The sequence below is a fragment of the Rosa chinensis genome, chromosome 5 (assembly GCF_002994745.2).
Source record: "Rosa chinensis cultivar Old Blush chromosome 5, RchiOBHm-V2, whole genome shotgun sequence".
In the NCBI taxonomy this organism is placed as follows: Eukaryota; Viridiplantae; Streptophyta; class Magnoliopsida; order Rosales; family Rosaceae; genus Rosa; species Rosa chinensis.
Window position 1 is genome coordinate 37,398,786 of NC_037092.1, and position 26,229 is coordinate 37,425,014.

The 26,229-nt window shown below is 37.0% G+C and overlaps 1 protein-coding gene across 24 annotated transcripts; it reads left to right on the plus strand.

Annotated features, from left to right (window-relative positions):
- The first annotated feature begins 20,787 nt into the window (after positions 1-20,787).
- LOC112201518 lies at positions 20,788-25,139 on the plus strand. Of its 24 annotated transcripts, XM_040506952.1 has the most exons (8): positions 20,789-21,442; positions 21,687-21,693; positions 21,776-21,847; positions 22,004-22,059; positions 23,366-23,522; positions 23,947-24,037; positions 24,526-24,658; positions 24,849-25,139. In XM_040506952.1, exons 1-8 carry the CDS (start codon positions 21,362-21,364, stop codon positions 24,867-24,869), a joined length of 618 nt encoding a protein of 205 aa, XP_040362886.1. In that variant the 5' UTR covers positions 20,789-21,361; the 3' UTR covers positions 24,870-25,139. The 24 variants fall into 24 exon arrangements, 7 of the variants coding, with proteins under 7 accessions (XP_040362886.1, XP_040362885.1, XP_040362887.1 ...); XM_040506951.1 differs by lacking the exon at positions 21,687-21,693 and having other exon boundaries at positions 20,790-21,442; positions 21,757-21,847; XM_040506953.1 differs by lacking the exon at positions 21,687-21,693 and having other exon boundaries at positions 20,790-21,442; positions 21,757-21,847; positions 23,965-24,037.
- The last annotated feature ends 1,090 nt before the right edge of the window (positions 25,140-26,229 follow it).

Here is a 26,229-nt window from a genome sequence, read left to right on the forward strand (position 1 = left end):
CCAGTACAAGAAAAATAGAGAATGATCAGTTGACTAGAATGGAACATATAAACTATAAGTTTTTTTTTTTTTGAAATAATGGGTATTGGAACCCAGTCAAGGTTGGAGGCCCCCACGCTCATGTTTTTATTAATAATATTTTGCCGCATCGGGGGGACGTAATACATATATCGAGCATGCATAATTGCATTACAAATATCCTCATAGAGAACATCATGTAAGAAGCCAAGAGCCTGAACTAAAAAAATATCCACAACATGATCTAGACTAGCAAAATGAGCCAACCGATTTGCTACACTATTTGCTTCACGATAAACATGTCGACTTCTAACATAATCAAAAGCTTGCATATAGTCTCTACAATCATCAAGAATTCGACTAACCTCTTAGTTATCCTCCGCTTGTCGATTCATGGCAGCAACAAGGATGGAACAATGACTCTCTATTTCCACCTCCTTCCAACCCTTATGAATTGCTAAAAGCAACCCAGCTTTGCAGGCCTCAGCTTCATTATGAAGAGCTGAACTCAAATAAGGGATCATTCTGGACCATGCTCCTTTGAAGTTGCCAATATCAACACGGATTACAACCCTAATGCCTCCTCTCCCATCAGTATTCCTATAAGCACCATCGATGTTTATTTTTAGTCTCCCCCTAGGGGAAAACGTCCATTTTGGAGCAACCCCTTTATTATTCTTTGTTGGCACCTTCAAGGATGAAGACGCTGATACTCAAAGAGAAAATGCATGGCCCAACTAACAGCATGCATGGGGTTAAAAGTCCCCCATCCTAGACTTATTTATTCCTTTCTGACCAAATAGTCCAAAGCAGCATAAAAAAACACCTCAATTTGTTGCTTGGTGATCATGTCTAGCATATCAAGAACCCAATTCTTTATGGACGTAGTTGCATGGCTTCTAGCACGTAGCCCTAGAGAACTATATAACCAGAAACATGCAATAACATTGCAATCTTTAAAAACATGTAAACTGGTTTCAGTCTCACAGAACAAAAAACATATACCTGGTCAATCACTGGTCATCTCACTGAACCCTTCTGCTCAAGCTACCAGCTAGCTTTCGTCGGAATAATGTTCTTGCACAGTCTCCAAATAACATTCCTCACTTTTGGTTGAACCCTAGCTCGCTAATTATTAACTTCCATAATCTCTTATCACCTTGTGCATTGGACGTGGAGGCTTGTGTAGGAAGAGAGGCAGTGTATCTCGCAATGTGATACCCACTATTCACATTGTAAACTCCATGCTTGTCAAAATGCCATATTAGCCTGTCCGCCGGGTTTCTCAAACCAAGTGGAATCTTATGTACGTATCAACTCAACTTCATCTTCGAAAAACAACTCCTCTAGCCAATCAAGCATCCAAGTGTTAGACTCCGGGTAAATAAATCCGCAACCCGTAAGTCCTCCAAGCCTTACAATTTATACCATACGTAAATCGTTAAACTATACGTTAGGATGACTAAGAATATTACAATTTATCTTCAATTTTTTTTTCTTTAATATCACTCAGTTATTGGTACAAATTTAATGCATTTTTAGTTCATTTTCTACATGAGGTTTATATAGGGTTACATCATGTATACAAAAGGCAATACGTAATAGTTATACTAATCAATCGCACATTACAAGTATTTCAATCGCATACATTACATACTAATCAATCGCATACATTACGAGTCTGTCAATCGCATACATTAAGTAATACCTATTGCATGAATAATCATAATCATTTACAACAAGGCTTGATTTATATGAACCTAAAAAGATAACTCATATGTCTACTAGGTGTAGTTCAGATTCTTTGGAATTGATTTGATACTTGAAAAAATTAGGCTTCTCTCTTTGTTTTATTATTTGGATCTGGAAGAATAACATGCAAAACTTAACTACAAGTAAAACTTCAAGAAACAAAAATACCAACATTCAGACCTCCACTAATATCTAAAGCTGTAACAATGACGCAAAATAAAAGACACATAGCTGGAACTCCATTTTATAATCTATTAATTCACAAATTTTAAGCCAACTTACCTCATCAAAGTTTGGAATGCGGGCTTACTGAACTAGAATCAGTCTCTTCAGAACCATCTTCTAAATTTGTAGCAGGGGTGAAATAATTTCACTTTGCAAAAACAGTTCCCAAAAATCTCATTCTAGTCTGGAACATATATACAAAAAATCATAATCAACGTCATATGTCTTTCCTTCAACAACCATCTAATATATAAAGAGAAGTTAGAATTATAAGCACCGATAAATTGATTGAGTAGACTATCAAATATATAAACACCTAATATATACATTATATATACACACACACACCAAATATTAAACATCTCCTATCTGGACTGCATGAAGCTTTCAACAATGGATCCATCAGCTCCATGCACTTCCCCATTCATTCCATAATTGATTATCCATATCCACATGCATTGACAGACAAACATGATGGTACATTCAAGAATGAGAAAGATATAGGCATCCTAATTCAACAAAACCCATGCCATTCTGGTTCGCACCTGCCACGCCCCACTTGTAGGTAACTAATTAAGACAGCAGAATATTAATGCAAGTAGTGAGAAACAAAACAGAGATTAACACCAATAGAGCAAATCAAAGAATCAAACTCACAGTATCAACTCTACTTCAACTGCAATTTCCTCTAGCTCATGGCTAGTCGGAATGGGCCTTTATCTCCTTCCCCAAGCCTCCACCACATCCGACTAATATATAAATCCAATTGGTAAAAGAAAGAAATTTCCATTATAGGCAATCACATAGATAATACAATTTCATCCATTCATTCCATCAAATTCAAGCCTAGAGCAGTTGAAACCAAGAACCCAATCAATTTAATAACACAAATTCACATCATGTACATGAGTCTGAAAATTTCGCACTTCAAAGTCAAGATGATGTTAGGAAAGTATAGGCTTCAACACATCAAGGTATGTTTTAAGTAGAGTGCTTGCAGATGTTTCAGGTAAAAAGATTAAGCATGTTTGAGGTTATTTGGTCAGAGATAGTCACATGTTTTCCCCTCTTTTTGTGCAAGGAACAAGTTTGATATGAAGGATCTAAATAAACCACAAGTTAACAAGCACATTAATGGTCAACTTCTATATAATACCCACAATTTTTGGCTCATCCAACCACATATGAGAGAGCATCTTCAGAATACAAAATTTTGCATCCAATAGTCTAAGCCCTACAACAACTATATAGAATCTTCGATCTATCCACCGATTGTCAATTGATATGGATACAAATGCACCATCTAAACAACTGCCATTCAAGAAACACATAAAGAACAGAAAGTATGAAGTTTGCATAAGATACAAACAACGATAAGTTTCTAGATGCAAGGATATGAGATTTAAAGCTACAGGCTTTATTTATATGAACCTAAAAAGATAACTCATATGTCTACTAGGTGTAGTTCAGATTCTTTGGAATTGATTTAATACTTGAAAAACATAGGCTTCTCTATTTGTTTTATTATTTGGATCTGGAAGAATAACATGCGAAACTCAACTACAAGTAAAACTTCAACAAACAAAAATACCAACATTCAGACCTCCACTAATATCTAAAGTTGTAACAATGGCGCAGAATAAAAGACACATAGCTGGAACTCCAGTTTATAATCTATTAATTCACAAATTTTAAGCCAACTTGCCTCATCAAAGTTTGGAATGCGGGCTTGCTGAACCAGAATCACTCTCTTCAAAACCATCTTCTAAATTTGTAGCAGCTATTACATCATCAACAAGAGCATAGGGATATGACATTAGTAACAGGAACATTACACCCCAATATAACATGCAATGTAAAGCTTCTTTGATTTTCTACAAGCTCATGTTACAAACACTAACAAAATTATTAAGGGAGAAAAATGATGGGTCTCTTGTGAACCACTTCCTTTTTTGTTCTTTACTTAAGAAATAAAAAAGACAGAGAATGACTGGTTGTGCAAGAGAATGTTTAGACATTTTTTCCAAGTACTTGTTTATACATAACGTATATGCCAAACTCACTAAGTAAATGAGCGCGCAAGTTGTGAAAAGATTGAAATTCTGAAATTTCCAAATCAATCAAGCTCACTATATTTTGTCAAATGGATCTCAATATTGGCAAAGAAATGAAAAATGTTTGGCCTAGCAAATTCCAGAACAAACTTTTAAGTACTACATTACTGGGCAGTACAAAGAATGACTAGATATGGCCATAGAGTTCTCTGAGGCTTGTACTATTTGTTCCAGTTAATAAGAGTATATCTTTAATTAACAGGCCACAATTTGGATTTTTGAAAAAGCAAACAAACATAATTCATCATTTCAAAACCCATTTGAATGATACAATCAGGAAGAATAACAAGATCAAGTCAATATAGGTTAAACAGAACCTAGGCAATAAACTTACATAAACCTACATAAAAATAACAAGATAAGTTACATAAACCTACTCCAGAACTGTGGGATATGTACTATGAGATATGGTTGTCGAAGCTTATTTCTAACAAAAGTTAGAACATGAAAGCACTTTCACCCCATCCCACCAACTTACCACACGAGGAAACATGTGCTATAGATATGTTAAACAGAACCTAGGCAATAAACTTTACTGATACCTAAATCTTCTGAAGATTGTCTGTATCACCTTCAAAATCCTTTCAATTACTTTTCCTAACACTAAACATGTCATTTTAACTTAGCATCAAGAGACTAGTAAAACAAAACACACACATCCATGAGAACACAATTATTAGAATAACCCAACAAACTCCAGATTTCTACTTTCAAGTACTGATAACCAAATTGCAAATTCCAAATTAGATTATCTACTGATGGAGGGCCAGAAGAACTTACATATGATTTCTAAAGATGGAGAGCTGCGTACATATAACACTTTCTCTGACCGTCTCCATATCGAAAAACATTAGTAAAGTTGCGGTCTTTACACTGTCCAAGTTCTTACACCACACGACTGTGAAATCCCAACTCTTGTTCTACCCAAGTTCAAGTTTGTAATTTTAGTATATGATGTCCCTAGGCTACCTCACACTCACAATTCAGATCCAATTAGCAAACAAAGTGCCTAAAATTCAGCTCAAATTCGAAAGAATTAGATTGGGGAAGAACTAAGGCACTGACCTTTGGCGTCGGAAAGGTCTCCGGGTCGACCTGAGGAGAGAGAAAGCCAATGAGCAAGTTGAGGAGGTAGATCCCCAAGCCGTACGACACGATGTAGAATCTCGGAGGATGTAGACCAAGGCCAAAGCGGAGTAGTTTTGTCGAGCATGTTGATATCGGCGCGACACGCCCTTCTTAGCCCTAATTTTGACATTTTTGCCTTCAATCCCAAATCCAAAGCTCCACCGAAAGCAACAACCACCATTGCCGAAAGATCTGAAGAACCCTAGAGGTTACCCATTAGGTTTTCAACCACCTCTGAACTAGAAAATCCCAAACCAATCAAATCACACAAATGAAGGCCTTCGCTATTTCCTAGATCGAATAACCCATTGGGTTTTGATCGGGGTTTGTTAGAGAGAGCTTTGGTTGAGGTTTGTTGAAGAAGAGATGGTGTTGGGGAGAGAGACAGGTCGGGGTTTGTCAAAAAGAGAGAGATCTGTTGAACAAGAAAGTGAGGGTTTTGGTTTTGGACTTGTGGAGAGAAAGAGAGAGAGGCTATGTCGAGAGTGAGGAGTGAGGCTCTTGGTTTTGGGGTCGATCTGGTGTTATTTTTGTTTTTTTTTTTTTTTGCTTAAGTGTAGGATTTCAAGCCCTACCCTATCAATTTGGACAAGCCATGCAAAGACTCACACAACAGAATTTCATAACAATGTGGTATGAATGCATCCGTTTTAAATTTGTGGTTTGTCTCCTATCAATATGACTTCTCCCTTTGGGGAGTTGGAGAAAAATGGTGGTGGGAAATCTCCCTCCTTTTTGTCAAGTTTTTGATCAGACCACAGTTATATTATTTCTTGTCATATGATCAATACACGTTGGGCAAAATTTGGGGTTTCATATAGGGTTTAGCACCACTTACATGGTGGGAAACTTGGCGCTCAATTTTTTTTAGCGTCACACAATAGTTTTTATCTTAAACGTCTTCTGAACTAATTCCTAAGTCTCTATCAGACGACTGCTCTTACAAAAATGACGTCTGAAAAAAAAATTCAATCACACAACAGATAATTGCATAGCGTCGTCTGATTCAATTTTTGTAGTAGTGGATATAGATTAATAAGGGATGAAAATGGTGATACCAATTTTAATTTCATTTTTCAGTGTCAGACAATAAAATTTCTAATATTTATTTAGTGACAATAAAATTCATGTTACAGTACCAATTTCATAGAGAACTTACGACTCATTACAGGAGGGCACAAATAGAATTATGACTTAAGTTTAAGTTATTTAGAACATCACATTTTTGACGTGAACAAATAATAAAAAGATATGCATGCATTGTCAATAATGGAAAAGTAATGCTCGGGAATAAATTTCTACATGCAATCAAAATATAAGAAGTCAATTTCCGTGTACACTTTACTCACAATTGAGAACGAAGGATGAGGTTTAGATCACGAAAGGTAGATAATGATTTCATCGAAGTAACTGAGGTCCATTTTTTTTTTTTTAGATGTGATCCAAATTGAGCACAAAAGGAAATTAATCATATATTATTGTGACACCAGCTTGATAAATTAAGATAGAGAGTTTTTTTAAAAATTTATTTTGTTCTAGGGAATCAGAAATTGAGAGAAAATTGTTGTGTATTCTCATTGATAATAGGGGCCTCTTTATATAGAGGATTACAAGGCATAAAGTCTGAATCATACAAGGAATTATAATCTCTAGATTCTTATAATCAAACCCTATTACCACTAGGTCAAGCAACCTAGAGTTTGGGCCAAACACAAATTAGGGTTTTACTTGAACACTCCCCCTTGTGTTGCCCAAATGCGGTGCTTCTCTCGTTGCCTCGCTAAAAACCTTGCCGAGTAACAAAAACCCAATGGGTCAAAAATAACCTCGGTCGAAGGGGAAAAAGAGCACAACACACCCTTCACGTTTAGAGACATGCTGAGACCTCCCCCTGATGTGTGCATCTCCCCCTGATGACTACGATCATTGGAGTTCGGATAACTTCCACAAACGATGCTACCATCATGTTTCTCGAAAGTGGAATTTAGGCAATGACTTAGTGAGCACGTCTTGTCATATTATCCTCAGATCAAACCTAGTTCACTTTGGTATTTGAGGAGAGTCTGTTGTTGCTGATTATGCATGGTGTTGTTGCTTTTGATGTAGCCTTGCTTCATTTGTTCAAAACGAACAGCATTATCTTAAATGCTCGTAGACTTATCTTGTGGTAGACTTCAAACCACAATTGTTCGAACATGTGTAATTATGGATCCAATCCATAAACATTCACGAACCACTTCATGAAGAGTAACAATCTCTGCATGGTTCGAAGATATAGCGACTAAGGTCTGTTCTGTAGACCTCCAAGATATCACAATCTTTTCCCATTGTGAACACTTAACCAGTTTGGGAATGACCTTTGTATGGGTCTGAGAGATACCCAATATCAGCAAAACCTTCCAAAACACTTATGTCGTTTTGGGGTGGGGATAGAGAATGCAAGCTAGTGTTGGCGACATTTCTGGTGTGTGATGGGTCCGAATCCATCATCTCTCTGTAGGGATAGAACAAGCTCATATCAATCGTACATCTCAAGTACTGAAAGATGTCTTTTACACCAATCAAATTAAGTCACACTGGCCCAGAGCTATACCTTAACTAACAAGTTCACTGCAAATGAGATGTCCGGTCCTGTGCATTGAACTAAGTACAATAATGCACCTATTGTACTCAAGTAAGGTACTCCTGCCTCTAGCACATTTTCGTCATCATCCTTTGAACGAAGAGGATCATTTTCAAGATCAAGACTACGGACGATCATGGGGGTACTTGAAGGTTTGACCTTGTCAAAATGCCTAAGCATCTATCAACATGATGCTCAAGTTCCAAACCGAGACATAATCGTGTTCTCCCAAAATTCTTCATCTCAAACTCAGATTTCAAGTGTTCAGCGGTTTCCCTTAATTCTTTAAGGACTTCCAATGAAGATCATGTCCAACATGAACCGTGATAGAATCCGAAACTTGTTATGGAAACGCGTGGCCATATCCCTTCCCAATCAAGTAGTCATCTTAATGAGCGTTTCAATCTCTTTGTAAACGCGCTCCGTGGTCTAAAGCCACTTGACTTGGGTAAATGAAGTTCACCATGAACCTTCATGTATATTTCGTATCTAGATCCTCATAGAGATACGTAGTGACCACATTTGTAAGCTGCATAATCAGTTATTCAGAAACTACCAAACTGACAGGGTAGTAGAGTACAAAGACATCCAGTAAGAGAGAATATGTCTCATTGTAGTCGATTCCAGGGCGTTTTGTGAGAAGCCTTGCGCCATAAGGCAAGATTGCCATCTCTTTTTCTCATCACGTATTCTAACGAAGACCCATTAGTCAATAGGTTTTATGTTAGGAGGTGTTGGCATCACTGGCTCAAAAACCTTCCTCTTCGTTAGAGAATCCAATATAACCTGGATCACATCTTTCCATTTAGGCCAGATTTTTCTACGTTGGCATTCATTCATCAACGGAGTGTGGTTCGATATCATCGGACTCAACAAACTCATGCGTAATGGAAAACTCGATTACATCATCAATTATAATGGAGTTTCTATCCCACATCTCATGTACACTAGTATAATTTTCATAGAGCTCTATATTCTCAGGAATAGGTTCTGACGTTGAGGCGTCCCCCAAAGATAACCATAACCCGGAAGATTCTCATGAGACGGATTTTGAGTCTTGATGATTGAAGGATTGGAATGTGCCAAAATATCCTTCGAACTCACGGGCCTCTCACGCATCCTAGCTGGGGCTATGGCCTATAACTCCAGAGTACCACTCTCTTTGGCATTGGTGCCATGTCTACCTCTGTGTAGGGTGGTGCTACGTCCTCTTGTAGGGACGTACTTCCTTGCAGGCATGTTTGCAGCATATTTGTGTGATCTCGTCACTTTAACAGGGATCGAGATGAGACATAGTGGGGACAGGCCACGACAATTCCTGTCGTTCCTACTAAACATCCGTGTTCTTATCTCCCCCTAACGACGGGAAGACTGTCTCATCAAAGTGACAACCCGCAAATCTAGTGGTAATGAGATCGCCTTGCAAGGGCATTAAGTGGCGGACAATTGTTGAAGTCTTAAATCCAACGTAGTTGCTGATTCGTCTATAAGGACCCATCATAGAGCACTGTGGCGACGCAATTGGCATATAAGTGGCACACTCAAATATGCGTAAGTACGATACTTGTACCCAGTCACTAGCTGTAACGCAGAGGTAGATTGAGTGGCGGTAGGTCGTAGACGAATGAGCATAGCTGCATGTGATATTGCATCACCCCAAGCGGATGTAAGGAAATTGGTGCGCATTACCAATGTCCGGACTACCATCGTCGTCGTTTCAGCGAGACCATTCGGATGTGCTCATGGGAATATGATGTCCAACATCAGTCCTAATGCAATAACCATCGAAAGTTTTCGATGTAGACTCTCTAGCAATGTTAAATCCAATTGACTGAATAGAATGATCCAGGGAGTGAGGCCGTTGTCATATGATATGTGCTAGGAGTGTAGCATAAGGAGCATTTACAGATAGACTGATGCGGCTGAAATAGCCTCACAATTTAACCCTGCAAAATGTAGTTGTTAGTATAAGATAAGCAGGGATCGTTCAGTCCGGGGATTGTAGGGTACACCTACACAAAAAGGTCAATTAACAAATAAAAGAATAAAATGGAGGTTTTGAAATTTGGTTCCTAATCTAATTAAAATAAAAATGAAACAAATAAACCTATCTACAATGATCGACTTCTTCACACTTAAATCAGAATTTTCAAACCATATCAACATGCAATGAATTGTTTCAATCTATACAACCTAAAATCATGCCAACACTAAATATCAGAAATGAATTCGAAGTACAAGTCTGAAGAGATCGAGTACCACTTTAATTCTTCTTTTTAATCTCCTAAGTTAGGAAAAGTCCATAACTTAAAATATTTCATATAAAACATCACGTTAATACTAAAGAGCATCCGTCAACACTAAATATGAATCATTAAATGCAATTAGAATTCTGAATCCAAACATGTATGCATCTATAAGAAGTTACAAACGCACAAACATGTAGCATATAATCTCGACCATTGTACATAGCCTTTACCACTTCAATTTATGCCCCAAAACGATTAGGTGAATTAGAACACAAATTTGGCTTTATTAACCTACATATTAACATCATTATTCAACCAAAATCATATGCTTAAAGATATAAAAGATGACACAAAATCATATTGTAAAGATATCATAAACAACTAAAAAACATAAAGAAATGAATCTGAAAATTACTAACATAAACTCATCCTCAACAAAAATCCAACTCCAATAACAAAGTTCATAAATGAAATCTGAAATTCAATACTAAAGGGTATGAAAATAGAAATAAGGGCCATGAATTACACTTTTTGATCTTCAAGGAAGCTTGGAGAACATCAAGAGAACACACAGCTAGGCCTTCAAGAACATGAACAGCCTTGGAGAAGTCCTAAAGCTTTTCACGACAAGAGGGTTTTTCTGAATATTTGGAGAGGGTTTTGGAGATAATAGAGCTAAGATAATGAACTCAATTTTGCATGTAGAATTGATGATTTTGGAGTAGAGAATGGCTGCTATTTATAGTGGAATTCTTATCTCTTGTGATGCAATCATGGCCAATCATCTAGAGGTGATTTCTCCTCCAAATTTGCTTGATTTTCTCCTGACAAAGTCTTGATTTTTCTGATCTCTTTTCCCCTTAATGACTCATTGTATATTCCTTGAATAGTGACCAGATACATCCCTTATTCCTCTCATTTGAATTGCACTAATATGTTCTTCCAATTGTGCACATAATGAACTCCTACAATCAAGAAAAATCAGAATTTAATTAGAGTTTATAATCAATAGAAAATAAGATAATCATGAATAAATATTGACTACAAACACTCCCTTTTATCTCCTTGAAATCTTCCTGATTTATTTAAGTCTTCTTTTCTTTTAAGTTTTCCTTGATTTCATCAATCAAGAGTTCTTAATATGATGGACTCCTAAATTATCTCTTTAAAACAAGAAAATCAAAAATAGAAAAGTTCAAATGAAGAAAGTTTCCCTAAAACAAAATAGGAAATATTTCCTAAAACGAAAGAGGAAAGTTTCTAAAATGACTTGTCCTTAATTTACGCTTATTTCTGCTCTTTTTCGCCTGTTTTCTCCATTTTCGTCCTTGAAGTACTTAAAAACAGAAACTATGTTATAAAAATTAATTTTAAGAGAATAGCTTAGCCAAATGAGGGAAAATACATATTAAAAACTTCACACTTTGTGCTCTTATCATGAACAATGGCACAACATGTGACCAGCGTGTTTGCGTGTCAACCTAAATCATGAGATATTTAAACGTCCGCAAGTTGGTTGAACTAGTCCATAGAATCCCTACGGATTTTATGTAAGAACATAATGAGTATTTTCATATCCTTTGCATAGGACCGTCTCATTCCTAATTTCCCTAAGGAACAGGCTTTGTAAACCGAGCGAGAGGCTTTAAAAGCAACCAATGAGGATTTTGGTTGGGCCTGAGTGTCTGAAACGCTATTTGAAGTTCGGTGATTGCAACATCACCTGGGGCATCATCACCATGATGTATGCTATCCATGGTGTTATGAATAAAGACTATGCCAACCGTAGGTTGGTGGTGGACGGCGGCGGCTCCGGAGGCAGCGGCGGCGGTCACACTTAGTCAAAGAATCAACTTTTGATTCATGCTTTGTTTCGCTCGAGAGAAAGGATGTCCATGCGAAGTCTTTAGTAGACGGATCATCATATCATGACTATGATGACCTATCCTATCCTGACAAAGCCAATATATGTCTAAATCCAAGAGATCTTCTCTCATAACTTCATTGGATTTAATAGCTCGAATAGTGACATAGAGTTCACTAGAGAGACACATAAACTTCTCTAAGATGCGCCTTTATTCGCAATCGTTAGAGGCATTGCAAAGGAACTCATTTCCGTTCTCTACATGCGTTTTCGCATGGAATCCGTTGGCTATTCATAGGTGTGATTTGCCCTAGGAGCGTAGAGAGTTTCTGTGACAGTAATCAAGGTGCCATTTGGCAAGGGGAACTTGGGCTATTCCATGTCCTTGAATTAATACTGATGACCCAGCCATCATAGTCACAAAGTAATATGCTCAGAATCAAAATTGAGTCATAATGAAAAGAACTCGAAATTTTATTCATAAGCCAACGGAATACATCATTGTCTTTTAACCATTGGGAAAATCTAATCCAAATGCTAGCTAATGCAAAACAAAGGTAGTCGTTTGACTTCTTTCGGTAATTCCAAAATAAATATGACCAGGTGAGTAGAGAGATGTCGATGGAGCAAAGCTCGCTTAAGTACCACTTATCTCAAAACCTTCCTAACATCACATTCATTTTGGATGAGCCTATGTGAAGAAAAACTAAACCAATGGCATTTACTACAAAGTATATGGCAATTGCCTATTACATCTCTTGGAAAAATAAAGACTAAGCTGAATTGGCGATCAATTGATCCCAGCCAGATTTATAGTTTTTAACCCTTCACTCTAGATCATCTACTTGATCTTCTTGTTCCATAGTGAGCTTCTCTTGCTTCACAATATGCTTTGTAGGTTGTGACAAGTTCTTCACGAGCTCTACAAATGTGTGCCCAATGATCAGACACTCCACATTGAGAACATACATCTCTTTGCTCAAACTCCATTGATTGAGGCACTTTGAAAGCGTCATTTAGATAGCTCTTAGTGTTGGTGTCACCACCAACATGGCCAGAGGCGTTGCCTCCCTCTCTCTTTCCACCTTGACCTCTTCGGTTCCGTGTTCGCCTATTTTGGCGGTTACCTTCCCAAGTAGAGCGATTATATGGACCAGAACGTCCAAATGTATCCCTAAGATTAGGGTTTCGCTCTTGGCACCTTCTCTTAGGGGCGTGACTATAATTGGATTCCGGAATATGCTATATTTCCACGTATCTCGAATTATAGTTCTTTACAAGGATGTTGTCATGCTTTTCAGTGACATTCATAGCTCCAATGAGCTCATGAAACCTTGTGATCCATCCTGCAGTAACATCAATTCGATAGTTCTTAGCAACCATTAATGCAGAGACGGGGAAGGTAGAGAGAGTCTTCTCAATCAACATCGCATGTGTGATATCTTTACCATAGAATTTAATGCGAAGTGCTTCCGAGTTGTAGTTAAGAACTGACTTGAAATCACAGAAGCGTAGGCTATGCCATCTCACTTCTAGGTCAGGAAGCAGGGAGTCACGGACGTTGCCAAATCTTTCTTCGAGTGAGACCCACAGCCTTCTGGGGTCTTCTCCATTCATACACTCGTATTAGAGCGAATCATCCATATGACGAGTCATTAGGATGACAGCTTTCGCCTGATTTGCCTCTAAGGCTGCTCTATTTTCTTCCGAAGCTTGAGGTTGCTCAACAGTTAGCACGTCCTGGCTAGGCTCGAGAATCATATCCAGAATTCCATCGGCCTTGAGATGCTAGTGGACATCACGAACCCACCTGTGATATCCAGAGCCAGTTGTTCTTAATGGAGCAAAGTCCAATTTGTTCAGGTTACTCATCCTAAAAGAGAACAAGAAATTAGGGTTAGTTTCGGAGTGTAAAAGGCTACTACGAAAACATATAAAATTCCTTAGCGTAATCGCTTCTAAGAAATTAGGAATTTATGAGCATAATCGCTTTCAAGAAATTAAATTCCAAGAGGTATTGGATTAGATCGAAACAATGACATAAGTGGTCGATCATAAATTCTCTACAAACTCTAAGTTTGGAGATCTCAACAAGCTCTAAGCTTGCAGTGAGCACGAACCCCCACAGTTCGGCTTAATTTGGTCTCCCCTATGATGAAGAAAGGTGGGTAGAAGAAGGGAGGTTGCAAGTCCCCGAAAAAGAAGAGAAATTGAATTTAAAAACTCTAAAAAAAGGGGAATGTTTAGTAAAAAAATCTCTCGAAATAGGTCGCCGGAAAATTTGACCTGAAAAAATGGGCGGAAAAGTCGTCTGCGGCGGTCGGAATAGTGGCCAGAAAGTTGACCGAAAATGGTTGACCGGCGTTGACAGTGATGACGTGGTGCTAGTCCGGAGCTGACGTGGCTGCTGACAGGTGCTGACATGGCAGAGTCTGTGGTAGTGGGCCTGATTCTGGGCTGCGACAGTGGGCCTGCTTTACAGGCTTGGCCACCTCTTTTTTTCTCTCTGGGCCGCTGACTTCTTCTGGGCTTATGGGCTGCCACTCCCTTTTTTTTTCCTTCTTTTTTTTTTTCTCTCTGCCGGTTCACGGGGCATATACTGTTGGAGCCCAGTTCAATGGATTTTATGCAGGTTCAGGGAATAATTTTTCCGGTTCCCGGATTCTGGGGTTGATATGCTACCGGTGATGAAATTTAGTAGAAATTGGAGGTCTGGAAGGTGGTGAACCGGTGGAGTATTTTCTGGGGGTTGTATAGAGCTTCCGGTGGCCGGTTCGGTAGGTTTCATGCCGGTTCTTGGGGTAGCGCCGCCGGTTCTAGACTCCTGGGATCGAGTTCTTCAAGGTGTGAGGTGGAGGCAGAAAAGGCTTCAAGGTTTTGTATTCGGATTCAAGATTTTTAGCTTCTTGAATCAGGGTTTGGCTATTTATTTCAGGGTTAGGGCTTCGTGCTGATAACGTGTTCTAGGGAATCAGAAACTGAGAGAAAATTATTGTGTATTCTCATTGATAATATGGGCCTCTTTATATAGATGATTACAAGACATAGAGTCTGAATCATACAAGGAAAGATAATCTCTAGATTCTTCTAATTAAACCCTATTACCACTAGGTCAAGTAACCTAGAGTTTGGGCCAAACACAAATTAGGGTTTTACTTGAACAAAATTAAATTAAATTTAAAAAAAAAAATTTAAAAAAAAAAACCCTTATCATGTTGGAATTATTATTTACCAACAAGTCACAGCTCACCGATATAAAATTAAAATAGAGATGCTCGATTGGTGTCTTCAATCAAGAGCTATGATCCTGATTCTTTGTTTTTCTTTTTGCTTGATGTGTTCCTTCAGTCTTTCATTTTCGAGAACACCCATCACAGATTACAGAAATTGAATGATATGTAGTTGTGACGAAGGTAGAGTGGGCTGACACTATGCCAATAATGCCTTCAGACGACACACTTCAGACGACAGAATTTTTGTTTTCTGTTGTCTGAACTTTTTAAACTTCTTTAGACAACATATAAATTAATTATGTTGTCTGAATAGCATGAAAACCCATACTATTTCAAGTTTTTCATCTTTTTTGTAAGTTGAAAAATTAAAACTACATATAACTGTTGTTGAAAAAAACTGATAAATTCACATTAAATATTGAAAGTTAGGACAACATTTATATGTTGTCTGAGTAAATAGAGAAATAGCTTCTCTTAGCATGACCAAAAATACATTTTTGACACAACTAAACTTATCCATCCTTTTTGCCCTATGACCCCGTGTTTTTCCCACACAAACTGAAATTTTCAAAAACTCATCTTTCTTTCGATGGCACCTCTCTTGACCTAGAGGTTCATTCCATACAAACTCGGATCAATTCGTTCATGTCTCAAAACCAAGAGAGGTTCTTCTCCCCCAGAAGAGATAGAAGCTACAAACGCACTCTCTGAGCTGAGTTTTTGAGAGAGAAGAATCTTCTTAACCTCTCTCCGAGCTTGTGGCTCTTGTCACTGTTAGTGGAGTTCTTCGATTTGAAGAACGAACGAGTCCAAATAATTCATTCACCGTAGTTCATTGGTAAGCCTCTTTCTTCGTTAATCTTAGGATTTCGACTTTGGTTTGTTTTGGATTTTAGGGTTTTGTTGGATATCGATTTGGCGGTCTGGGCGCCAAGATTGGGCGCTAGGTACTGAGAAAATCATGTTAAAGCAGCTCAATCTCTCAACGCTTTTATCACTTCTTTCACTTCGATGAAATCCCAGACCTCTCTCTCGGATTCTCAGTCTCCTCGATCGTAGAAGGTAGCAGCCCGGTAGTCTGGCGGCACACTCCACTCAGTGATTCTTCTTTCGGTCTCTCTTTGCATCCGAAGTCCATCACTTAGTCTCGTCGTCGTCTCTCTTTCTCTCTGTCTCACATCTCTGTTTGAACTTTTACCGGTACCGGCCTCACTCAGTGATTCTGTGTCCTTATCTCTCCTCGTAAGACCCTCTTTCTCAAATAGTGTTATTCAAAAATTGAATGTGTTGCTATATCTCATGTTCAACGCCTTGTAATTAGTTCTTTTTGGAATTAAGCAATTAGCTACTGAGCCTACTGTTATGAGCTTGTAAATAACATGACGGGGATGAATGGATGATTAATAACTAATCTTTATTTGACGCCTTTAGTTGCAAGTTTTGACTTGGTGCTGCATTTTTCACTCACCTCACTATTCAACAAGACATGTTTCATCACTTACTGATTTTAACAAATGTAGTTTTTGATATTAAGCAGTTCCCTATTGCTTGTTCAACTTGATTGTTACTTAATTTAGTTCTTAGTTCTTATTAGTTGTTAATCAATGAGAATGATATGTTTAAAGTTCTTTGTATAGAAAGATAGAAAGTGCCCTCTGTTGCTGCTGAATTTGATTTCGTGCAATGAATTGTGGTATTTGTTTGGTAGATTTTGCATAAAGTTTGCCTTTTGAAGGATTTGGGCATTTTTTTGTTTTACAAAGTTGAATGGATGTTGTTTACAGAAAAAGAGAAAGAAGAAAAAAAGATTTCTAGGGTTCATAGTTTGATTTTATTTGAGTTGAAACTTAGTATTATTTGTAATTGCCAAGTTGATATTTAAGAGATTTGAGAAGTTTTGGAATAGAAGAGTCAGTGTTTTACTTTTTACATGTCATTTTCAGTTGCAGAGAGCTTGATTGTAATGGAAATATTAGTGCAATGTGTTATTAAGTTCTAGGCCGTGGAATGTCAACCACACTACGTATTTGGAAAGCTTAATGGGGAGTTGGCAAATGCAGAGAAGAGAGCAAGGGCTGCAGTAGCAGCCGCAAATCCAACTGATTGGTTCCCTTCAACTGTAAGTGTTCTTCCCTTTGAGCTGTCATTGTTTTCAAGATTGCCTATATAATACTACCAATGTAATTGTATATTTGTAATTTGGTGAAACTAATCATATATTTCCTCATTTCAGCTTGATCCTTCTATTAAAGAAGTATTTGACGTAGCATATGACAATGTATATGCATATCATTTAGCCCAGAAGTCAGCAGAGAAAACTGTTGATAATATAAAGGCAAGTCTATATTTTACTCCAATTCCTTCTATGTAAACAGATACTTCAAGTATCTCAAAACTTTTCAAGGTGTCCAATGTAAACGAGTGGCAAGAAGTATTGTTTTTTTTAGGTCTTTATGTTCCAAGAGGAACTACAGTTTTACCTTCTACTGCTCTAATACTTGCAGTTGTAAGTTGATCATATTTCTTAAAACTTTTCTTCTCATAGTGGGTCATCCTATGATGTTTATCACGATTATCAATTATGATGTTACAACGATTTAATAAACATCTGCTTTATTATGGAACTTATTTATATCTTGAATTGGTTGGTTAATATAGGTAACAAGTTCGATTCGATCTGCAAACGATTTCTGTGCTTAATTTAATTTATAGTTAATATCTGTTAAGATTGGATTATCAAATTGGTCTATAATCATTCTATTGCCACTGCCAAATTGGTTACTTACGTTGAGTTTATTGAATATAAAGGTTATATTGCAAAGCTCTTACCAAATGATGTCATATAGCTGACCCTAAATAATAACAGCTTTATTATTATTACGTATTATTTGTGAAGGAGGTGATGATGCCATGATTTGGTGGACAGAAAAGGTTTAGTTAGATGGCCTATTTGTCTTCTGGTGGAAGCCTATTCATTCTGAATTTGAGTGATTAAAAGCTAAAGATATTAGTATTAGGTTATATATATTTCCTGAAGGCATATAGGTATGCATGATCTGGAGGATGAGCTGAAACTTAGTTTTAAGTCTTACTATTTGTTTCTTTGTGGGAGCAGGGCATATTTTATTCCCCGTGGAGCTGATCCAATCCCAACAGTTGATTGGAGATAATCCATCACCCATGACGTTGCTAACTCTAACATACTCTCAGTCCCATAGGCTTACCATCAACAAGTATTCTGCTTTTGAAACCGCTGGGAAGCTTCCATGGGTAATACCCTTTCTTGTAAACTTAATATATAAACAAAATTGATCACGTAGTGCAGTCAAGTAGTTGTTAGTTTCTAGATTGGTTCATGGCCTTCTCTGTTGTATTAGCATCCATTTTGACACATTACATATGATTCTCCTCATTGGACTGCCATTTTATGCAATGCTTTTTCCATCTCCTACATTACGATGCTTATTTGCTATATTTTGCATTTCAGGGTAGAAGATTGTATAGATTGAGACAAGTTATTTTTGACATTTGAGTGTATGGTGCGATTACTAGAAAGATTCTTTCAGGTGTTAACTTATATCTTTTCCTCATGTTTTTCATTTTTCCTTCAAAAGTTCCTCTACCTAGCTAATTAAAGAAAAAGAAGCATTGGTGGATCGACCAAATGTACTTATATAGAGTACGAAAATCCTTAATAGTTGTTATGCACTATTATATGAGCAGGACAATGCACTACTATTTTAATATGCTTGTTTGACTGATAGTAGATAACTTTATGTATCCACCATATCCAATCTTCTATCAATGGCTAGGATTCCTATATGAAGAGAAACAGAACTATTAATCCAATGAAGTATAAACTATGTTTGATATTGTATCTTCTTGGTATTGTATTGATATTAATGAAGACCTACAATGTGACTTCTTGGAGGGTCTTGGTCTCTAGGCATCACTCAAAGGTCATAAATTGATAAGCTTTTGGTTGAGAGTTGGGACTTGTGAGTGATTAGGTTTCTTTTAATCTCTTATAAATAAATTGTAGTCTAAGCAGTCATGGATAGGTGCTAACTTCTTTTGGAATTCTGCAGAAACTGCCCTGCAGCACAACTCTCTTTGGTATTTGTTTTACCCTATTTACTGATCTTCAAATATACTGAAATTTTGACATGTTTCTGTTTTGTTAGTTAACAAAGGATCTAGAAAGTTTCATCTTATTCCGAAGTAAAGTGACTTTTCGGTGATTCTTCCAAATTTGGTCTGCATTTGGGAAAGTTCCAGCATTTTTAATGTATCCTCTGATTTTCTGTTGAGATTTGAACTCCTATTTGAATCATTTGACTTCTGATTTTTATGTATATTGAATTATGCATTTCAAATGGTTGTTTCAAAACTGATTTCATGTCAATTGGACTTACAATGAATTTTTGGTGAATTTTCTAAGTTGACCATGCTGCTGAGATTTTTTTTTATATATGACTCCTGCAGTTCAGTCAGATTGTGTTCATCTTTTTCTTTGCTATCCTAAATCCGAATTCCATGAAAATTCAGTATGTTAATTAACATGTTTACTATGCATCTGCAAAAGTTCAAGTTCATGGCTGTACAAATGAACTTTAATAAATTCCCAAAGCTAAGTTGTTCATGCCTTAACATTCCAGTTCACTTACGTCTCCCTTTTGATATGTGATGCAGATTGCTTTAACTCTTTCGTGTCGATTTTACTGGGAGAGGAGAGCTTGCAGATCGCCATGTCAATTCCATATATATATATATATATATATATATATATATATATATATATATATATGGTAGATAGCTTTGGAGTCATATTACTCTGTAATTATTTATTTTTGGGTCAGAAGTAGTCTAGTTTTGCTTGGTGTTCTCTTAAATTATGTTCTGAATTGGCTTCAAGCCTTTTGACTTTGATGATATAACAAGCCTTTTGTATTGTTCCAAAATGAATGATGTCTATATTGTTCACAATCAACACAAGATTACAACATATGTTGTCTCAACATGAAAATGAACAACTAAATCGTACCAAAATCTGTTGTTTCTTGTTATATCAAACAACAGAAGTAACAAGTTATTTATATTTCAAATGTGCTTCAAACAACAAAAGAGTGATCGAGTTTCTTACCTCAATCAAACTACACAAGTACATGATTACATATAGTTATATTGTCTATCAGACAACATAAATACTTAAAACAGTGGTTGGAATACAAGACAAAAGACATAAAAATACATTCTTCACTACTACAAAAATCAAATCAGACGACACCTCTCAGACGACGCTATGCAATTATCTGTCGTGTGATTGAAATTTTTTTTTTCAAAAGTCGTTTTTGTAAGAGCAGTCGTCTGATAGGGACTTAGAAATTAGTTCAGAAGACGTTTAAGATAAAAACTGTTGTGTGTCCCTTAAAAAAATTGAGCACCAAGTTTCTCACCATGTAAGTGGTGCTAAACCCCATATGAAACCCCAAATTTTGTCCAACATGTATTGATCATACGATGAGAAATGATATAACTGTGGTCTAATCAAAAGTTTGACATAAATGAGGGAGATTTCCCACCACCATTTTTCTCCAACTCCCCAAAAGTCAGGAGTTATATTGATAGGAGACAAACCCCAAATTTAAATGGCTACATTCAGACCACATTCTTACACAAATCTGTTGTGTGAGTCCTTGTCCAACTTAATAGGGCCTCACAAACCTAGCTGAAACCGTAGCACTTAAGCAAAAAAAATAACAAAACTGACCCAAAACCAAAACCCCCTCTCGATAGCACCTCACTCTCGACCTCACCTCACTCTCAAGTCTCAACAGACCCAAAACCAAAACCCTCATTCTCTCTCTAACCAATCTCATCTCTCTGCGTGAGATTGTTGACCGCGAATGGGATTGAGCTGGTGAAGTTGTTAGAACTGAGATCGAGCCGATTCAGCCTCTCCAGATCGAGCCAATTCCCTTGGAGGGAAGCACTATTGGCGAAATCTGCGAAGACTCAGAACTCGGAGCTGACTCAGCCGGCAGAGCGTGTTGGGTGGAATCAGACCCACAAGCCCAACACCGGGAAGGTGAAGCGAGTACACATACAGCTGGTTCCCGTCGTTGTCAGAGCTCCAGGTTTGAAGAAGCTGAGCTATGGCGAGATTACGGGCATTCAGTTCGAGTACTTGGGAAGATAAGGGTTCGTGCCTCTGGTCATTGAAACGGGTCATTCAGGTAATCTAGGTTTAGTTGTGTACTTGGTGTTTATTCAAAAGGACTCAATTCACACCTCTCCATTTACCGTAGCTCTGCCTCTCTCTCTCTCTCTTGATGCCGAGGTCCTTTCTGCGTTATCTGTGGTAGACTGGTAGGGCTCCAACATCATTTTTAGATTTGTGGCTAGGCTCCTCTAAATCTTTATTCGCTTCGCACTCTCTCTATTAGAGTTGGATCTAGAGATAGTTCGCATTGTTTTCAGATCTGTGGTAAGCACTTTGTGAAACATCTTTGTTTGGATTGGACGTTTTCTATGTTTCATGTACTAAAAGCATAGCTCGCTCGATTCAGTTGCCTCAAACCCTAGTCTCGCAGCAACTTCTGGAATAGTGAAACCTTGGAACTCGCCTTATGCTAAAATGGGTACCTTCTTTGCTCTTCTTCTCTCATTCTTGTTCCACTTTTCGATTTCTTCACTTCCTTTCAGTCATGGGTACCTCTAATTTTGCTGAAATTGTTAGGATTTGTTCAATTTAATTTTTTTTTTTTTTCTGTGATGCTAATCTTGAAATATGGTAGGATTTCTTAGGTATCTCTCGATGCTCAAGAGACTTGCCACTGGATACAAGAATAAGGTGTGGAGAAAGAAGCTAAAGTATGATTCTTTCATTGTTCTTGTGGTTGATCAAATATGCTTCTGCACTTTTCTAATTTCGTAGCTCCAGGTCTTCTATTGTCTTTCATGTCTTGTAAACCTCCTCTAATTCACATATTTCACTATGACATAAAAAATGGAGGACTTTGAGATTTCAAACCACTGAGCTTCTCTCTATTTTGCTTCAATACCAGAAATCTACTTTCTTTTGGTAAGAACTTCTATTTTCAGTTAAATTCTAGTTCTTAAAGCTATTCAAGGTTGTAATGGAATGCACTTTTGATTATTAAGTTTTGATAAACCCATTAGGATGGATAGGACTGGAAAAGATCAAAGATCAGTTACTGCACTCCAAGTGTTTGATGTTATGCCTCAAAGACAACACCCAAGCTGAACCAGTGGGCTGTTCCATGATTTTCGAAAAATCTATACTCCTTGTTTTACTCTCAGTTTTTGACAGCTTAAAGTAGACTCTTCAATGGTCATTTTGAGCTTGGTTTCACAAAAAACGGAGTTAAATTGAGTTACTTGTGCTATTTTGAAGTTACTGCACTGTTTCAGGATTTCTGCAGAATCAGCGTTTCTGTCAATTTTAGATTCCTGTTTGACCCTTCATTTGAACTTCAATTTTCATGAAACTTTGCAAAATAGTAGCTTTGCATGTCTACTTCAAATCTGGAAAGTTTTGCTTGAAATCACTGAAAGACTAATTGTTGGTGAAATTTTCTTGCTTGTTACCAGTTTTCTGAAATTTTCTCAAACTTGCAGCTTATTGTTGCAAGCAATTGATTTGAGAACCTTTACACTTATTTTTCTGTCCTCGATCTTTAGTGAGTCAGATTAGACATGCAAAGCATGCCCTGAAACTTGACTTCATTTGAAAGGTTTAGAAAAGGTTTTGTCTTTGTTCAAAAGTGACTACAAACCAGTGTTTTCTATGCATTCTGATCAGAACATTCTGATCAATGTTTTCTTTTCGGAATAAGCCCACACATGGAGAAGCTCTGGCTATTGCTCAGTGTCTAATTGAGTGATTTATTCTAAGGGAGACATGTTATTAGGACTGATGGTGGGTTACAAGTTCATAATAGGTTTTTCAGTTTCTTTAATCGAACCAAGGCTTTGAAGCTAATTATTGTACACAATCTTTATGAGCATGGCTTGTATTTTTTCTAGTTATTTATAGTTGCTGAACCTATTTATTTACCTTGGTTTATTTTTCATCACCTATTGTTTTGCAAAGAATTTGAATTTTGTTGTCTAATGATATGAACTGTATGACGCAGTGGCTGATATTTTCCTGTGGAGGGATAAGAAGCTATCAGGAGGTTGATAATTGCACAAGGTTTAGTTTTGTTAGTTTAGCAAGATTGATACCTGCATATACTGAAAGTATCAGCAATTCAGCATTGCAAAAGAGAAACAAATCCCCTCCAAAGTCAAGTGAGTCCCTTTCTTTCCAAAAGATAATGTACCATGCAGTTTTCATGTAATAGATTTAATATCAATGGAATTGTTTGTCAAGGAGGAAAGTGAAGATACATAACTATTACTTGAACTGTTTGAAAGCTCTGATAATATGGCTCTACATAATCTCAGTTTAAGCCTTCTTCTATTTCAGTTGGTCAGCTTTAATATCCAATTGCTCCATTGTAGGCCAAAGATTTATTGCAAATTTTATTTGTACTGATAGTCATTGGAGGAAGTAAACCCACTATGTTTCATTAGTTATAAAAATTTCTACTGGTTGAGTATGCATATGTCAATAATGAAAACATAAGAACATCCATTGCAATAAGGTCCTAATAGCGGGTTTGATTGGTCCTACTTCTCTTTTTTTTTTTTTGTTCGATCTCAACGTCTGTAGAACCGTTTTTCTTATTAGCGGGTCCGAATGTGATTGAATCCGAGGAGCACATTTTCCGGATGGCCAAGCACATAAAGACTATTGCGACAAAGTATGCTTCTTTTCTTTGGAACTCTGAGACACTAGCTCAAGAAAATGAGTTTGGTTGATTTTTATTTTGGTATAAAAGATGATGGGGTTGAAGAAAATAGGCTTCAATATATAGGTTCTATGGAGTAGAAGGTCATGTCTCTCTATTTGTTTTATCTGGTTTCATACCAGTTGCATTTTCAGTTAGAGTGTTTTTATAATCTTAGTTTTAAGAGCAAGGAGAAGGTCAAACTCGACCAATTATTCTAACGCTTAAGGGAGAGCTCTGTTCTCTCCAGTTTGATTATATTGAGAAAAGTAAGAAAAGTAAAGAGATTACTATGTATCTTCTATGTGCTAAGATTAGAGTTTATTCATAATCTATCTTGATGGTTTTTGCTAAGATAGACAATCTGTTTTCCAATTCTTTGTCTGTTGTCAGTTAATGTAACCTTTTCATGTGTGGCCACTTTTATGCTCAGCACGTGTATATGTCACTCCTCTATGCAGTAATTTGCTTCTCAAAAGAGTAAAATTTCCTAATTGTGATTGTTATTCATTGTCCCTCTGTTCCACTAGAAGAGTTGGACAATCCTTGGTTGCTAAAACTGGAGCTCTCTCTGCCAAAAGTTACTCTCTGAAGGTGTGCTAATGGCTCTTTGTGTTTCGGATCATAAAGTTATAACATTGTCAAGTTTCCATGTAATGGGTTATAACTTTATTAGTATTATCTGCTACTGTTGATCTAGGATTACCTATTACTTTATTTCATTAGTGATTGGTACTGTTGATTGAAAAGCATTCATCTTATTGTTGTTACTTCTTTGGAACAGACTCGCTTAGCTGTATGGTAGACTTAGCAGGAAAAGATGGCATTGCGAAGGTTGGGTGTCAGGAAGTGTTTATATGCAATAAAACAAGGTTTTGTTCCAATGAGGCCATGAAAACAGCCAAGCTTGCAAAGCTAGACTCCTTAAGTAAATTTTTGGATGTATATTGCTAGGAGAGTACTATTAGACATACTCCTTTCGTGTATAAAAGATTAGCTTTGCACAATCTATTTTGATGCATGATGTAGATTATAACATTTTCTATATATTGATTAGTTACTGTTAATTTGGTCATTTTTGATTCCGCTTCCAGCATATATAATGCATTGAATCATTCTTTTAGCACAACAATAACCACACAAAATTGTCATATGTACACAATATTTACAATAGCCTCAAAATTAAAACTGTCGTCTGAATGCAAAACAGATCACGGATGCTATGAAAAAACGGTTGTGTGAATAACAGTCACACAACGGTTATAAAAAAAAAAGACTTCTAAATCACAATCATACAATGGGTTCTTTTGTTGCCCGTTGTCTGAGTAACGTTCACATAATAGTTAATGATGTCGACATGCTATCGACAGCCTGTCGACATGCTGTCGACATGGATGCCGAGTTCTTCAGATGACGGTTTTCTGAATCATGTTTCATCAGACGTCAGCGAGATATATGACAGTTAGCTCCGTATCAGACGACAGTTTTTAGCCGTCGTCTGATTCAATTTTTGTACTAGTGCTTAAAACTATTTAGACGACAGATGAGTTATAATTTACCCAATTTTAAGTGAATTTCAAACAACATTGAAATGTCTTTGAAAATGCATGCAGACAACAGATTGTTAAACAAGCCTTTATTTTGGTAACTTCAGACAACATACAAATGTGTTCTTATATATTAAATGTCAGACAACAGCAGTTTTATTAAAACTATAGTTTGTAGTTCATTTAAACAACATTAATTTGTCGTTGTATGTGATTATTAACGACAGAAAGTCTCAAATCCTTCAGTGTTGTGTTGTTCAGACGACAGAACCTTGTGAAACTTCTGTTGTCTAAGTGAGAAGAGACGACGGAGGATATCTGTCGTCTGATGCCGTAAGAGACGGCAGCTGGATAGACAATATATAATTTACATATCAGACGACAGATGATATCTGTCGTCTGAAGGCTTTATTGGCATAGTGTGATGAAGGAGTGTGGTGGTGGATGCAGATGCTGCCACTAAATGGATGGAGATGTATATTTAGACATTTAGTTATAGAACATAGAGATGTGTATTAATAGTAATTGAGGATGTGCGCATAAAATTTTCATTTTGCATATATATTCAACTCATTAAACATACCAAAATTTCATTTCCATGTATCAAACAAGACTTTA

Bases quoted from the DNA above. Each gene is read 5' to 3' on its own strand.
- LOC112201518 (XM_040506951.1), top strand. From the start codon at position 21,362: ATGGCGAGATTACGGGCATTCAGTTCGAGTACTTGGGAAGATAAGGGT. The intron at 21,443-21,756 runs GTAATCTAGGTT...ATGTACTAAAAG, and splicing joins CATTGAAACGGGTCATTCAG to CATAGCTCGCTCGATTCAGT. The intron at 21,848-22,003 runs GTACCTTCTTTG...GAAATATGGTAG, and splicing joins CTCGCCTTATGCTAAAATGG to GATTTCTTAGGTATCTCTCG.